Here is a 16,755-nt window from a genome sequence, read left to right as displayed (position 1 = left end):
GTACCGTCAAGGGTGTACCCTGTCTTGCGCCTGGTGCAGGCTGGGATAGGCCCCCGGCTTCCCCGCGATGCCGCATTGGCAAAAGCGGTTCGAGGACGGACGGACGGACAGACAGTTCTGCCGCTCCGATCCGAATCCCGCCTGTCTCGACGCAGCCCCGAGGCTGCAGGGGGCACCCACGGCTCAGAGAGCAATTTGCTCTTTGCGCCCTTCCAGATGTTGGCCTAATTTGTGGAGACTGCAGGCATGTGCAGTGTGGAGCAGTGGTCCGGCCAGACCCCAGCGCCTGGAGGTGGGAGCCCGCACAGGGGAGTTCACACTCACTGCCTCAGCAGGACGACTGGCAGGGCCTGCTGTATGTGCTTGCCTCTTAGATGTTAAAACATATACAAATAGAGCAGCACGGTGGCTCAGTGTCTTACAGCAATGGGGTCCTGGGCTCCCTTTCTGGGTCCAGTCCGTGTGGAGTTTGCATGTTCTCTCTGTGTTCAAATGGATTCCCTCCGGGTGCTCTGGTTTCCTCCCACAGTCCAAAGACACGCTGGCAGGTTAACTGACTTGAGTGTGAGTGTCTGCGAGTCTGCCCGGCGATAAGACTGGCGTCCCATCCAGGGTGTATCCTGCCTTGTGCCCGTTGCTTGGGAGATAGGCTCCCCAGTGACACTGAACTGGATGAAGCAGTTAGAAAATGGATGGATTTACAGCAGGGTATACATGGTCATCCCAGTTGACTGTGGAAAAGGGAGATGACTCCTCCTGCTCAGCAGTTTGAGCCACTGCGTTTATACCACCTGCCCTGCTCTCGGAATTAAAACCAACCAAAATGATCTGCATGTTGCAGACGAGACTTTGATCTCAATTTGGGCACATGCACATTTCTGTGTTGTTTGTGTCTGGGTGGGCTCTCTGCCAACATCTGAACTGGATCTACAGCTTCAGGAAGGGAGTCTAGTTTCCTTCAGTTCATTCTACAGTCACGAGAAATATGCAGAAATACATTTATTCCTGCCTCCCACATGTGCACCTATTAACTGTCCTTAGCACTGCCAAGTCTAAGTGTATAGTGTAAAAAAATACTAACAGCACAACAACTACAGTCTCTGGCGCGAGTAACACCAGCAGGTTCCAGAAAGCGCTAACCTGGCACCCTGCATCAGGAAGTCTCCTTGAGGCCTCAGGAATGTGCGTCTCCCGTCTCCAGTGGAGGCGAGAGGTGACATTCCTTGGGAGCTGTGCTTGGCCAGGCGCCCTCCTCTCTGCTTCAATCCCAGCCACACGCTCCGGCGGGGAATGAGCCGCTCCCGGGCGGTGAAGGCAGCTCGGAGACTGCTCCTGTCCAGATGTTGCGTCTTCAGACAGCTGTCTGAGGCCTCCCCATGCCACCGAGCGACGCTGGTGAGTGTCTTCTCTATGATGGGGGAGGAGTTTTAAATAGAGAGGGAAGCACACCGTTACCCCCCCTCCACACACAAACGCACACACACACAACTTTGCTCTTTCAAGCAGAGGACAGAGGGTAGAGACCTGAAACGCAAAAGACCAAAGTAATCGATCGGAATGAGAATGAGGGAAACTGCACCCTTAAAGGTTAAAGGTCACCAGAAGGAACGTACGTACAGGACGAACGGATGAAAGGGTGTATTTTGTAGGAGCGTTCGAAACGGTGGCGTTAATGATACCGCCAGCGGAGAGGCACACAGGTCTCTTGCAGTGGGCACAGAGAACAAGCTTTCAAAGCAGAGAGGGCCATGAGCCTCCTCCAGGCTTTCAGAACTGTCCAACGGTCGCTCTATTCATGCTGCTGGAAGCGTATCGGAGAGGAGCGCAGAAGCCAGGCGAGCTGGTGGCCGGAGCGGCCCGAGGCAGTAGAAACAAACGACGCTCTCGCAGCCGGAGTTCGTAGGGATACAATGGGCGCCGATCTGGGGAGAAACGCTGGAGTATAGTTTGCTCTGGAGAGAGAGATCCTGAAAACACCGGCCAGCGTCTTGTCCAGGCCTGCAGCCACGGCACACCAACAAGTCACAGCTGTGCCAGTATGAGGCTTGAACTCTCCTGCCCATTGAATGGCAGACACCACCGGTGAACAGTTACTGTTCAGTTATCAAAACCCACCAAGACAATGGGCTTCTTCAGCATCAGCAGTGAAATGAGGATCTAAGGACACAAGTGAAAGCGACTGGGAAGTGCTTTTAAAAGTGAGCATGATGGTGCTTCGCACAAAGGGTGGCAGGAGTATGGAACAGCTACATTGAAGCCAATAACCTGACTTCCATAAAAAAAATGACTCCCACATCCTCCAATCATGACAAAAGGCTGATCTTTTTACAGAGGGGGAACGTGCTACACTTGCTCTTCTGGTAGACAGTAGCGGTCATTGATTAGAGGATCTTCAATGGCTGTTTCTTGAAGGAATTCAAGGTATCTGCTTCAACATGAGAGAGCAGCGTGTTCAATACCCCCACCACTCTTTGTGTAGAGTGCCTCCTGGTCTCCATTTCCAATGCATTTCCCAGAAGTTTGTACACTCAGGTGCCCATTGGCGTTAATGCTGAACGATCGTCAAGGATAGTGAGGAATTAAAAGTCAGGGCCCTGCTCAGGCTACTGAAGTCAGGAAACGTTAGACTTGGAACAGAAGACAATCAGGACAGGTCATTCCCTTACACCCAGGAAGAACCCAACTAGTCTTTAGCATACAAAGGAACACGTTGAAGGTTTATTCCCTGCTAAAAAAAACACGATTTGGCTGTGGAGCCTTCTTCAGGTATGGCACCGAAAAGTTGTCTCCCTTTTCTTTTCCTTTTGGCATAGAAGAAACTTTTACCTGTTCCTTTATAGCCTGCACATGCTGGTGCAGCTATGTACTTGAACTCCTCTTGAGCATGTCTGAAGAATCAGAAACCCAGCTTGCAAAGGCTGAGAAAAATGGAACAAGACACCCAGGCCTTTTTCAAGCCTACATCCCATCCTTCCTCCATCAACACCTGGATCAGGTCCTCCGATTCATTAGCTCTTTACTTCTCGCACTGATGAAGTTCAAGTACACCGCTGCATCAGCATGTGGAGGCACACACCCACCTGCATGTGCCCCACGCCACCTTCAGTACATAATAGATCTTAGAAATGACCCAAGAAGCTACTTCAATTGGATATTTTGTTTCTAGTCGCAAGTCTGGGATTTTATTTCCCCTGCAAAACGCGTTTAAGAGCTGGGCACAAAATTCATATTAATATTGGTATGAGGTCAAAGGAGGGCTCGAGTGTGTAACGGAGGGCTCAGCTGGAACAAAACCCAGCAGGTGAGTGGGTCACCAGTGGGAACCGCTGGTCTACAGCGGAAACACCCAGGACCAAGCAAAGGCTGAGGCACAACCCCCCCTCCCCCCCCCCGCACCGATTAAAAATAAATGGTAGTATCAGCCGATTTTGAACAAGGCAGGCTTTATTAAAATAAAGTGACAGGAAAAATGGCTTTTTTAAATGTCCATTTAAAAAATAGATTCCAAAAATAAAAACAATTACAAATGTACATGTAAAACAAACCAAAATAGCAACATTTAACCAGATAGTTTATTAATAAATTAGATTAAGCTATTTTACATCAAATCACACAATTTATTGTTCACGTTTCTTCCCAACATTCTTCCAGAAGTTCTACAAAGATTAGAAAACAGGATATGTACAGCCATTGGCTTGACATTAGCAGATGCTAGGAGCTGAATGCTACAATGAAAGGTTGACACTCCCCACCCCCCCCTCCCTTTTTTGCAATTTGTCCCTCCTGTAAAAAAGGGGGGAAAAGTTTTCATTCCAAACCCCAAAAACCTCTCGCTAGCCAGCACCTCTCAGGAAGAATCCAGTGTATGCCCAAAGAACCCAAGTCTGTGCAAATCACTTCCTGAAGTCAAAGGTCACAGGGGCCACCCACACAGCTCCAGAATGAAATGACTCCAGTGGGAAAACGCTGAAGAACTGGGAGGAAACACCCTCCCACCTCTAGTAACTTGTGGGGGAGAGAAGGGGGGGGACAATTGACCCTAAAACTTGAAATGGAAAAATAACTTAGACAGGACCAGCCTGTTGAATCTCTAAACCCAACTGTGCCCCTTTCCCATGTAAAATAAAGTCACCCCCCCCCACCACCCCCATCCAACTGCGGTTCACGCATGTCAACAGAAGTGGCCAGAGATGCACCCCACCACTTAAAAAAACAAGCCCTGCTTCCAGGATGAATCTGGGATATGAACCTCAACTCCATTGCTGGAAAACCCAATTGGCAATTCCGGCCTGGGACACAGCACCACTCTGGCCATACGCCCCAGGAAAAAAAAACTCAAAACACATGGTGTTGTACAACAACTTTAAATCAGATTTCAAGGCAATGCACTGCATGACCCCACAACCCTCGATTTAAGGTAAAAGTCTTCAAGACAAGAGATGGAGTAAACTTCAGTCTGCATGACGAAACCAGCTCGAATTCGGAGTCCAGGGTACACGGAGTGGCGCAGAAAAACGACACCTACCCCCGTGCTATCCCATCATGCCTCCGCAACGCTGGACCCGACGTCGTTCCATGCTGGGAGTGACGGGAAACCATTTGCAAAACTACTTTGAAATAAAAGATGGGGCGAGGCCCCCCCAAGGGCTTTGATCACGTTGTTGCAAAAGGAGAAACATTTAACACCTACCCCCTCCCCACCCCCAAGCAGCACCTGGCTTGCTCTCCATCTGAGCTCCCCAGCCGCAGTTTCCTCGGAAGCATGCTACCCACAGCCACATCGCAGGAGCTAGTCGCTCTACCCCCTGACTGGGGAGGGGGGTGGGACGCAGGAGGGAGAAAACCAAGCCATGCTGTGGCCGTGCTTCAGAACCACTGCTGGAATAAAAGGGAGATCGCTGCTCGAGCTATATGGAAGCAAGCCCCTCCACTGGGAAGAGATCTGTCTGGCATCTGAACAGCCCCGGGAGCCTGGAACTCGGAAAACCACCTTCCTTCGGAAACTTGAACAAAACAGGCATCCCACACGCCCCCGCTCCTCATGAACTCCCCAGCCCCTGGATAAATAACAGTACATCACATCAATAATAAATATTGCAGGACTCGCCCGAGTCCGGACTCCCGGCCAGATCAAGTCCGGACTTGGGAGAACCGGACGGACGAGATGAAATGGTTTCGAGACGAGATAATGAGCCAAGACGTTTTCCAGTCAGTCCCTTTCTCCACAAATCGCAAGGACACCGAAGACCTGAAACACGAGCTTCCTCTTGCTCCACCGTCCCGGGAATAAGACCGGCTGAACAGGGACACCGATCCTCACATCTACACACCTGCAGAACGCCATTCTCCCCACGCCGCACAGCGTTCAAGGGCTTCTGTGCCTCCGTCTCCACACGTGGGTTCCGATTCCAGACCCGGGAGGCGGCCACAAGCCTCTGTACAACCTAGGGCCTAGACAGGTGTCCGGCACATCCAAAGTGCAGCCTGGCTCCCAACCCCCACCTCCACACACACACCGTCCCATCTGTAAATCGTTACGTCCATCTGCGATACGGGAAATGTCCACAAGGGGTGCGCCACTGGTATAAACCAGCCATGTTTCTATACATCTTACACACCCTCCCGAAGAAAAAGCCCTCTCTTGTGCAATGCAGGATTTTACAAGCAACACGCATGCACACCAGCCAATTCCACAGGTGTCCCACCCCCACCCCTCCCCAACACTTACAGAAACACACACGCCCACACACTGCAAAACAGACGTCTGTGCGCCACCGCACTGGTGGAAGAAGAATATAACCCCGTGTATGAAGGTGTGCTCCCCTTGGCGGTCCTTCATCTCATGCACGGCCACCGCCATTCCCTGGCAGCCTCACTTTCACTCAAAGCGGCACAATTTTTTGGTGAGAACATATTGCAATAAGCTGCACCTTGAGCGCAAACTCAAGCTACAGGAAAACAAAAGTCAGGGAACCTGCTCATCGGCTGATATGCATGGCACAAAGATCCTGTATCAGGAGCTGGGAGGGACACTTCCATTTTTGGGGTGTTTAGGGAAAGAGGGGGTCTCTACCTATGGCAGAGAAGGAGCATCCAACCCGCCCCTCCTCCACATACAGACTCTTAACCGCCCCCTGCCCCTCCTCCCCTCCCGACCCCCGGTGTGCCACCAGGCACTGCGGCGCCCCCTGCCCGGCTCACATGAGCGAGCAGCTCTTGGCTTTCTCCTTCTTGAAGGTGGAGGTGAGCAGCTCGGACTTGCTGGGCAGGTGCAGCAGGCGCTTGGAGAGGCGGCGGGCGGGGCTGGGCTCGGCGGGCGGCTGCAGGCGGTTCATGCAGGCCAGGGCGGCGGTGCGGAAGACGCTGTGGATGCTCTTCTCCGAGGTGAAGGCCGAGCACTCCAGGTAGGCCTCGGCACCCAGCTGCTTGGCCATGGCTGAGCCCTGAACAGAGAGGGGAGGGTTATTGAAAATCACCCGCATTTCATAGCTCCTTTCATCCTGAAGGGCTTCTCTTTTCTACCCCAGTGAAGAGCAGCACAGGGGAGGAGAGAGAAACCAGGGGGATTAAGGAAGAACTTCAGCCCAGAGGATTCAGCTGGGATACTGGGTGCAGCACCCCTGCTCAGTGCAAAACATTTAATCCTCTGTGCCCCTCAGTGATGCAAGCGCCCATGGTGTTCCCAAATTTGACACCCTTACTCCGGCCTCGCAGAACACGGAACTCGGTTTTTCTCCGATTACGGACTCAACTGGGACTCAACGCCAGCAGAGACCAGGGTCACCAGCTGGACCGGCGAGAGACCTGCAGAGGGGGCCGAAACCCAGCCCCCGACCGGAGAGGAGACCCGCGGGGCTTTACTAGAGCAGCCGTCCAGCTCACCTGCTCGTGGGAGATGGGCACCTGCTTCTGATTGGACAGCTCCATCAGCGTGCAGACGTCCGTGCGCAGGTCCGTCTTGCAGCCAATCAGCAGGATGCGAGTGCTGGGGCAGAAGTCCAGGATCTCGGTCTTCCACTGCAGAACAGGGGGGTCAGCAGAAACCCCGTCAGCTTCATTCAGATACACCATTTCACAGAACACCCATGCACACGAGGGAGGGTTACAAAGAGCTCGGCACTCGCTTATTCCCCCAAAAGAAAGGGTGCTGCCAGTGCCCCCCCACTTTAATGTGTGTCCAACGGCTTCAGCAGGCTAATGAAATGAATGCCAAATTCCTGCAAAAACCTGCCATGATCTTACCAGATGCTTAGTGTGCAAAACCTGTGCAAACCCTGTGCCAAAGCAATTTTGAATTATGCACACTTTTAGAACCAGCCCCCTTAAGGCACGAGCGTTGTGCTGAGCTCGCCTGGCTGGTGTGGAGGAGGAGGAGGAGGAGGAGGGACGGTCACCTACCTTTTTCAGAGCACTGTCGATGGTATCCGGGCGGCTGACGTCAAAGCACAGGAGGACAGCGTCCGAGTCGCTGTAGCAGAGTGGCCGCACGTTGTCGTAATACGGCGAGCCTGGAAAACACAGGGATGGCTTCAGATCCCGGGCAAACTGCAGGGACAGAGCTGGACGCCTGACCGCTGTGTCCACCCGCCTTCATCACCCAGTGGCTACTTAAGTACAGGACAAGGAAGCAACCAGGGGTTACCAAGGACAGGAACTAAGCAATTATGAGTCAATTAACTGAATGGCTCCATTGAGGGACTAAAGGTCAATGAAATCATCCAGAATTAGATCCAAAATAATGATCTTTTAAGTTCAGTGCTCTTAAGCTGAAAGCCAATTCGGGAATGGACCCAGTCCAGCAGTGCATGCAGGGAACTTGGAACTATCGCTCATCTCGTCAGCCACGCATACAGTCAGGCTACACAAAAGCCTGCATCCTCCTCAGGCTCATGCCCATTATGCCCCCCTAATGAGGCGAAATTAAGTATTGCGGATTAGGCTTAATAGAGTAGGTGCCGTGCAGTTTTTGTGGATTTCCTTTCGTCTGCTGGGTCTGTCTTGGTAATCGCGTGTTAAAAACAGCTGCTTGTCCACAGTCCACAAACACCCCCCACCCCCTACAGAAGTCAGGACTGCTTTTCCATGATCCACATGGCCAGAGGTGGACACAGCCAAGCCATGCAATACAGGAATTCCCCTGTCTGGTGTCAGGATTCAGGAAAGAGGACTGCGGGAAAGATGCTCCATTTAGACTTCATTTGGAGGGATGGAGGTCTTACAACCTCAATTGAACTCCTCCCCCAAGATAATACCTCAGATCCAGATTACTTCCATTGAAGAAGTGACATCCTTGATCAAAATTCTGAAAGAAACCCTAAATGGGTCGGGATAGTGCAAAGAATAGTCAATTCACATGACCCAGTAGGACTCCCTAGTTTTATGAAACAGGGGGACACAGTGACCAGTGTGCAGAGCTACATGGTCATGGCAGTCAACGATGATATGGGTCTTCTGCAATACTTGTTCTATAGACTTGACATTTTATGGATGCACGTCTAATCCTGGAGCATTTCTCGCAGAGCAGGAGAAAACGCATTTCTGCGGTCACTGGACATCCAGGTCTGTGTCCAGTTTCTATGGCCACCGAGCCTGTATTGGCCTCGCACATGAGGGATTTGCTAGTGGGTGAGGGGCGGGGGCGTCTGTGCTGAGAAGGCAGTGATGCGGAGCAGAGCAGGCAAGCCGTGTGCACAGAGAGGGATCTCCCATCAATAACCCCCTGCCACCCACAGACTGGAAGAGCCCAGCGGAGAGGCTCGATTGTTATCAACGGCGCGGGGGTGGGCCTGAGGCTGAGGGACTTCACACGCAGCATTCCTGACCTCTCGTAGCTAGGACTGTTCTCTCCCCTGCCACACCGCTTTCCTGAAGACCCGACAACTGCCGCGCGATCGTTAAACGGGGGATATCCAAGACCTTGTCATCTTCGAGACAATGTAGGAAAGCAAGCGCAAGTGTTTGGATAATCAAACGCACAACTCCTTCACCCCCATCGTATCCAAGGTGGTTAGAACTGTGGAGTGCACTTGTAAAGCCACTCATTGAGCAAAGCGTAACATTTCCATGGAAATACTGCGGTCCTGGAACCGCTCCAAGGAGCAATCATTACACTCCAGGGCTTAAGAGAATGCTCTTTCAGCCTGTCGGAGCACGACGCTTTGAAGTCTCCCATATCCAAAATCCTTCATGTCAGCCCAGCAGATTTCCCGCAGAACTGGGAAACAGATCCCAGGACCCGAGTGGAACCTGTCCGGACGGGCATTTAAAACCAAGAACAGATGAGGTAGGAGTGTGGAATAAGATACCCAGCCACATTTTCTGAAACCAACACCCTTTCAAGAACTGGCTGGGAAAAGATCATCAATTCTCTACCAAATAGTTTTGAACGGGCTTCAACAAATTACGTCTACTAATGATCGGCTAAAAGGCCGACTACAGACCCCAGTCTTCCTGTTCAAGACTGCTGGATCAGTGCTATTGAGCACTAAGAAGGTGACTAAACAGGGATCAGTGTAGCACTTTCCAGCAAGCTGGTCCATCTGGGATATGAGGGCAGCTTATTAAAAAGCTCCGCTTCAGATGGGACATTTTTCTCAAGTGTTTCAACCACAAACACACACACACACACCCACCCACCTGGCTCCAACAGAGACCTGAAAAAAAATCCTAAAATAAGTTTCAAAAGCCGTTCCCCAAAGAGCAGGCCCACTTTTCAATGCCTTCGAAAATGGTTTTGTGCCTCGATCTAAAATTAAACCACCTCGAAAATGTTCAGACTGAAGGGCTGGTGCTGCAGCTGAGTCACCAAGCACAGCCAGCAGCCTGTTGCATGATCTGTACCAGGCGAGCTTCCTTTAAGACAGGAACAGCGCACCAGTGCCGGCTCAAAGCACCTTGATTTGCACCAGAAGGCTCGGAGCGCCTGGCAGTCTTCAGCCCATACTCCCTGCCCAGAACACATTTAGACATAAAACAGGGAAAATATGCCAGAGGCCAAGGAGGTCAACGATCCTGGCCTTTCCTACCAGAGATTTATCCCCAAGAGAGAGAAGGGGAAATCCAGTGAGCCTGTCCCACGGGATAGGGGGAGGGAGAATCCCTTTCCACTTTGACATTCCACAGCCAAAATCAGGAAAGGGACAGGGAGATGCGCGACGCTCCCCCAGATAAAGCAATAAGAAAAAACCAGCTTCAGGGTGCAGAAGCAACCCAGTCCCCTGCATTTTCACAAGCCAGAAGTCCAACATGCTGGGAAAGTCAACACGTTGCTTAAAGCTGAACGGTAGATGAGCTTGTGGTAGTCTAACGAGTGACCAGGACATGTGCTTTTCATCTACATCGACAGCAGGCGCCGATCCGACACTTGTATATTGAACTCTCTGGGGTATATACATTGCACAGGGTGAAAACACCCAGGAGAACAGATGCTTTGAGGCAGGTCTATTCAAGCACTGAGGTTCCAGACCCCCAGTTATCTTACACCCCCACCCCGAGACCGCAGCGAAAGGGCTCATTCATCAACCCTCCTGCAGGACTAGCCCATTAACGAGACGCTGCCAGAAACCGCTTCCCAACATAATTCCTGGAAACCAGACCCGACTGCCGCATCCTGAGCCCTGACCCCGGGAAAGGCACTCTCGTCTCATCCAGGCCGATTAAAGGATTTGGCTGGCTGAGAGAAAGTACATCCCGCTCTCCCGGAGCCAGGCCCAGACACATCAACAAGTCAGAAGGCTCTCCGAGGAGCAGCAGCCTCCCCGCCCACTCAGAACGCTGCTGGGAACGGGCCGAAGGAGCTGAACCTCTTCGGTCTTGGGCAGAGACGACCGGGAGGGGACCCGACGCAGGGGTAGAAAGTCCTCTTTCACGAGCCAGGGAAGCGGCATTTTCCTCACGCAGACAGCAGGCGGACGCAAGTCAGGTTGACGGGATATTCGATCCGTAAAACCCAGGGGAGTTAACTGTACGAGGCGTGGGAGTCAGACCTCATTCCAGAATACCTTGTACAGCGCGGGACAGCACATTTTAAAAATACACCCCCACCCTGGACTTCGGCTGGACAACAGCAACCAGGTGCATTCTCGGACTCATGGCAGCGTCCTTCACACGGGCTTCAAGAGGCCTAGTTGAAGAACTCGATGTTCAAAGACACTGGCAAAGGCAAACCTGAATGTCTTCAGAATCCACACGTACACCAAGGGGAAGCGCGCACTAAAGACTAGGACCACCAAGACTAGGAGGTACTTTACACAGAGGGTTGTAGGAGTATGGAACAAGTTACCTAGTCATGTTGAAGTCAACATCTTGGCTGACACACACACACACACACACACACACACGAGCTCAGGCAGGGGTGCCCAGACCAGGCTCTGGAGCGCTGGGCCAGCCAGGCCTCAAAGAACTGACGCAACACAACCCATGAACCCAAACCTCCAGGTTGCACACGCAATCTCACAGTAGAAGCCACAGATGTAAACATGCAAAATAAAAAAAGATACTTTTGACCTATATCTCCTCATTTCACTTTGCTCCCACAGAAGGCCATACAGCTGCACCAGGACCTCCGAGAATCACTCCCCACACAATCATACCTCGGCCCCTCACGCCTGGACACCAAACACTGACCCCTCCTCGCCACACAGCACCCCTGCTTCACTGAGCACTGGTACCGATTGAGAAGTGAGTACAGGGTCACCCCTGATCCCAGTCTACAATGAGGGGCTCCACCTGAAGCGCCCGCTCCAAGGCATGAGGGTCTTCATGCAGAGCGGGAGGGATCAGAGGAGGTACCAGCCAGTCAGCTCTCGGCGACGGAGGTTTTGAAAACTCCCGGAGCTCTGCCGCCTTTCAGACATGGCGACGGCTTTCCGTGACGTTACATCCGGATTTAAACAAAAACAAGACACGCGCCCCGAGGCCGCTCAAGGCCTGCTAGACCACGGTCATCCTTCCACGGGCGTCAACCTGAACCTGGAGCCCGGCGATCACCTCCACGCGTCTCCGCTGCCGCCCTATGGAAGCCCTTACCGGCGACGTCAAGAAACGACCTTTCCGTTTGTTCGGGGGGAGAACGCTCTCGGGTGAGCCACACTCCTTAAAAGCGCCTGAACAAATGTTGCCCGAGTCAGGTAACACGTCTGAACCCTCCCGCGTTCGCGAGTGAACTACGTGGGGGGGCCGAGTGAAGACCCGACCCCCATCCCCGCACAGCGGAAGTCTCGAGCGGCCTCCGGCCGGCGGGCATTCCTGCGCCGGCGTGTTGAAAGCTCGTCAGCGACCCCGGCAAAGGGCGAGAGTTTATTGCAGTTGAACGGTGTTCAGGGGGAAGCGGGGGGGGGTCACTAAAGCGGTTTTGTTTCAGGGGGGCGGGACGGGGTAGCAGGCTTTGCAAGCGACCGCGGTGCTGTCGAACCGGGTCGGGAAAACCAGGATGTTCTACTTCAAAACCGCCTCTACTTGGGTCCCGGGGGTAGGATCGTCCTGGCTACAGGAGTGATACGAACAACACATTAAAGACACACCCCCCTCCCACCACCGCCACCCCGCACACGAGAGTCCGTGGATTCGCATCGCCTTCCAGTGTGAAAAAACGATGAAGCTCGCAAGCCGCGTCACGGGAATCTCCATATCGCAGCCGACCGCACAGCGTGCAACAGCGAAAGCACCTTCGGCACACTGTGGGGATAAACACGACCCCGGTCCCGTCGTGGGAGCTGCGCGCCTGTGAGGGCGGTGTTGCGCGCTCGGATAATTACGGGAGATTAGCCAGCTAAGCGAGTCCTCATCATCCTGGGTGCATCTAGACTGAAGCCCCTCACGGGCTGGTGTGCCTTTTCCACATTTGCAATGTAAATACACAAGCGTCAAAGCCCGGGCTGTGTTCAGAGATCGGGGGGGACTACACAGGCCCGGGACGCCCGTCCTGGTCTGCCTCAGCGCGCGCCGCTGTGACACCGGGTCCGAACCCCCGAACCTGGAACCACTGCGGCTCAGCACGCAGCACGGGAAGGGAGGCGCTCGGGCCGCCGCTGGCCGTCATCCCCACAGTAAACCGCGATGACATTCAGAAAACAAGAGATCAATCGCTCCAAGGGACAACCTGCAGAAATCCCGCAGGCTGACGAGCCACCCGAGACCAGGAGGACAGAGCGAGACCATCCCACACGCACTCGCGAGGGGGGCGTGTGCTCCAGGAGGGGACAAGCTCTTCTGCAGTCAGCCTCAGCCGAGACAGATGCTGCCGAACCCCAGTGACACGCCCCCGCCGTGCCCCGCAGGACGCGGCGCGCATCTCGTCCCCGCCGAGCCGGCGTCGGCACCGCTCGGCACCCCGGGCCAAACCCCCCGCCCACATCTTCACCGGAACACAAGCCCCAGCAAAACCCAGGCTGGGCTTTCACCCCGTCAAGAAAACGCCAAGATCAAGCCCGAACCTGATCGGAGCCCCCCTCAGTCTCCTTCAGGACCTCGCTCATGAAATACATACAGACGCCGTCGCTCTCTCTCTCCGGAACCGCCGCCCGGCTTCCGCCCACAGCCCAGCACGGCGGCACGCGCTCCTCACCCCCCACCCCTCGAACCCGCGCCCACGGGGGGGACACCCTCAACCCAGCTCGCCCGCTCAGAGCGGGAGCCGGGGGAGACCCTGGGGGCGGCTCAGTTCGTCACCCGAGGGCGCTCGCGGGGGGGGGGGGGGGGGGGCGGCGGCTGCAAACTTACCGGACGTGTCCCAGAGGCTGAGCTCCACGCGCTGCTCCTCCAGCTCGAGGCAGGCGGTGTAGTTCTCGAACACCGTCGGCACGTAGGTCTGGGGAAGAGCAAAGACAGGCTCGTGGACATCCGTGGCACCGCCGCGCGCCGGACTCGGTTTAATCAAAGGCAACAGCATCACAGGTCTCAAAGCGGGAAAAGCCCACGACTGACAGCTGGTCTGAAAATGAGAACTTCTCCCCTCTCGGGCTGGTGGGCACCCCCCCCATGAGTAACACAGCTTGGCGCATTAGCGGTTCGTGTCGAAGACACTACGTACTCGGGAAGGCAGACGCACATGGTAGCTCAACTCGCTCAGCTCCTGCCCGAGGAATGGGCGCCCAGCGTGAGGGCTGAAGGGAGATGTGACATTCCTACGCCAGGGAAGCGCTTCGCCACGCAGCGCGAGCCGAGAAGCGCCGTGTCATTCGAGCACTGCAGGCGCAGTCCCCCCCACTACTGCGTGGCCGTGTCGGGGAAACCGCGACAAAACCCCTGAAACACGCGTGTGATCGGGGGGCGCGCGAGGGATGAGAATTTGAGGGGGGTGAGGGGTAATCGCTCAGGTCTTAATGAGCGTCCAGGTAATCAAGACGGCGCAGTAGCACAACAGGTTAATTAGCTCTGTTCGCAAACGCAATGCTAGGCAGACGAGAGAAAACCCGCAGCTTCGGAAAACGGCGAGTCAGCCAGGAAAGATTGAGCAAAACCACGCAGAAATAACCGGGGAGACACCAGCGGGAGAGAAACCGCTTACCTCGGGGTAGCAGTCCTTCGCAATGACTTGTAACATGGCCGTCTTTCCGCATTGCACGTCTCCGACCAGCACCAGTTTACAGCGCACGACCACGGGCTGCGCGTTTCTCCTCTCCTTCATCGCGAATCGACGGCAGAAGCCAAAATCCAACGCAAAGAAAAAAAAGCGCTACCCAGGCGTCACGTCTTTCAGGAAAGTAAAAACGGATATACTGTAGGAATCTCCTTGCAGGGACCGCTATTCCACACCGCCCACAAGCTCGCAGGACGCCTCTACAGTCCGCAGCGGTCGAAGTGAAGCGGCTGTGCAGCCGCAGCGCTTTAAATAGCCTCGCCAGCCAATCAGCGCGCAGCTCGTCCTGCCCAGGCTACCTTCCACGTTCCACTGCCCCCCGACATTCCACAGCTCCCCGCGCGCCCGGGAAGCAGCCGGCCGACTGCGAGCGGCGCGAGCGGCAGCTAGCCGGCGGTCCGCGAGGGTGTTGCAAAGCGGTCGGAACGGCCCGTTCCTCGCGATATCGGTGCGGTCACACGCCAGGCTCTTACTCCGTTGCGCCATGCTGGTATTTCTCTAACGGGGAAATTACTGGTGTGTGTGTGTGTGTTGGCTGGGGGGGGGTACAGACTGTCGAATTTCTGAGCCCAGGAAGGATGGGTTTGCCTCTCTCGCTTCACCGGAGTAAGACGAACACGCACGAGTTTCAGAAACGAGGACAATTTCGCTCGACGTTGCAGAACCGGACTCGTGTTTGTGAAACAATTTCCGTGCGATTAGCGATCTATTAGCTGGCTAGTCTAAACACGAAGCCGGTGGACTGGCCTTTGACATGCAAATGCGATCGCCTGCTTATCTCGGCCCTCGGCAGGCTGGCGTGTCTGGAGAGGAGAGGAGCGCTGGTCGACACGGTCAGTTCCCAAACCTCTTCGGCAGCGGACGTTTCAGTTAGTAATAATAATGAGCCGCCCCGCTAATCGCAACGCACCCGGAGGAAACCCACGCCAACACGGGCAGAACATGCAGACTCCCCACAGACAGCACCCCCGGGTCCAGAACTGAACCCAGGAGCCCCAGCGCTGGGAGTCAGCAATGCTGACCGCTGGCCCACAGTGCCCACTCACCATCAGCAGCGCCATGGCTAAAAACACTTACAGGCTTCAGTCTGGTTTGTTGTGGTGAAGGTGGAAAGGAAGCAGACAAGAGGAGGCTACCGGGCTGAGTCCAGTCCGTTTGGGCGTGAGTAATAATTGATCGGAGGACCTCATTCAGCTGGCTCATGGAAGAAGCCAGAGTTTCAGGCTTCAGCAACATGCCTTTACACAAAACTGTGTGTGCAGAAGGGCCCCCTGTCCTGGGCTTTAAGTGCAAGTCCACTTCAGTTCCTTTCAGTCTGAAGAAGTCCGCAGGGTTGCCTTAGGATCTGAGTATAGTGTTTCTGAGTACAGCCAAGCACTGCACTGCATGGACTTCAAGGGTCTGAGAATGAGCAGTACCTCTGCTGTGTTCAGTGAGATGACGTGTCTCGGTCGTGTGTCGGGTTCCTTCTAGAGTCTTCTCTGGATGGCGTCCAGAGGAGATGCCTCACCTGAGAGCAGCCTCCTGGGATCAATAACCCAGCGAACCTGATAACCCGGTGATTTCAAGCACTGGGAAGCTTGGCTCTGGGCTTTGAAAGTACAGAAAGTTTCAGACCGCGTGGTTCTCTCGAAACCGTTCACCACGGACGGTGCTGCTGTTATTATTTACTGTATTTGTTTTTCATTATTTATTCAAAGTGTGTTGCAGTGCTGTGGGGTGTCTTCATGAGAAAAGAGTCGAACAGAAGACACGTTCTGCAGTTATTTCAGTTAGCAGAGGAGAACAGGTATTGGACTACAGTCTCTACAGATTTACAATGCAGTCACAAGGGTGAGTACAAGAGCTCAGTGTATAGAGGGGTGTGGAGAGCAAGAGCCGAACCCAGTGAACACAGAGCATGTCAGGACTACACTCTGGACAGGGGGACTGTCTATTGCAGGACACACACGCTCCAGCATACACCAGCAGACACACACACACGCTCCAGCATACACCAGCAGACACACACACACGCTCCAGCATACACCAGCAGACACACACACACGCTCCAGCATACACCAGCAGACACACACACGCTCCAGCATACACAAGCAGGCACACACACACGAACAGACACTTATATACATGCATGTATCCACACACATTCACATGCATGCATACACACTCAAGCATGC

General features: G+C 54.1%; 1 protein-coding gene across 2 annotated transcripts; it reads right to left on the bottom strand.

Moving 5' to 3' along the window:
- Positions 1 to 3,423: 3,423 nt before the first annotated feature.
- Positions 3,424 to 16,055, bottom strand: LOC102693005 (rho-related GTP-binding protein Rho6). Of its 2 annotated transcripts, none has more exons than XM_015344479.2 (5): positions 15,656 to 16,055; positions 13,720 to 13,807; positions 7,399 to 7,508; positions 6,883 to 7,017; positions 3,424 to 6,443 (listed from the first exon to the last, which is right to left on the bottom strand). In XM_015344479.2, exons 1-5 carry the CDS (start codon positions 15,812 to 15,814, stop codon positions 6,198 to 6,200), a joined length of 738 nt encoding a protein of 245 aa, XP_015199965.1. In that variant the 5' UTR covers positions 15,815 to 16,055; the 3' UTR covers positions 3,424 to 6,197. The 2 variants fall into 2 exon arrangements, with proteins under 2 accessions (XP_015199965.1, XP_006629480.1); XM_006629417.3 differs by lacking the exon at positions 15,656 to 16,055 and adding an exon at positions 14,507 to 14,938.
- Positions 16,056 to 16,755: the final 700 nt, after the last annotated feature.

The sequence above is a fragment of the Lepisosteus oculatus genome, chromosome 1, assembly GCF_040954835.1.
Source record: "Lepisosteus oculatus isolate fLepOcu1 chromosome 1, fLepOcu1.hap2, whole genome shotgun sequence".
Taxonomy (NCBI): domain Eukaryota; kingdom Metazoa; phylum Chordata; class Actinopteri; order Semionotiformes; family Lepisosteidae; genus Lepisosteus; species Lepisosteus oculatus.
Note: the sequence above shows the minus strand (reverse complement) of the source record. Positions and strands in the feature narration are given on the sequence as shown.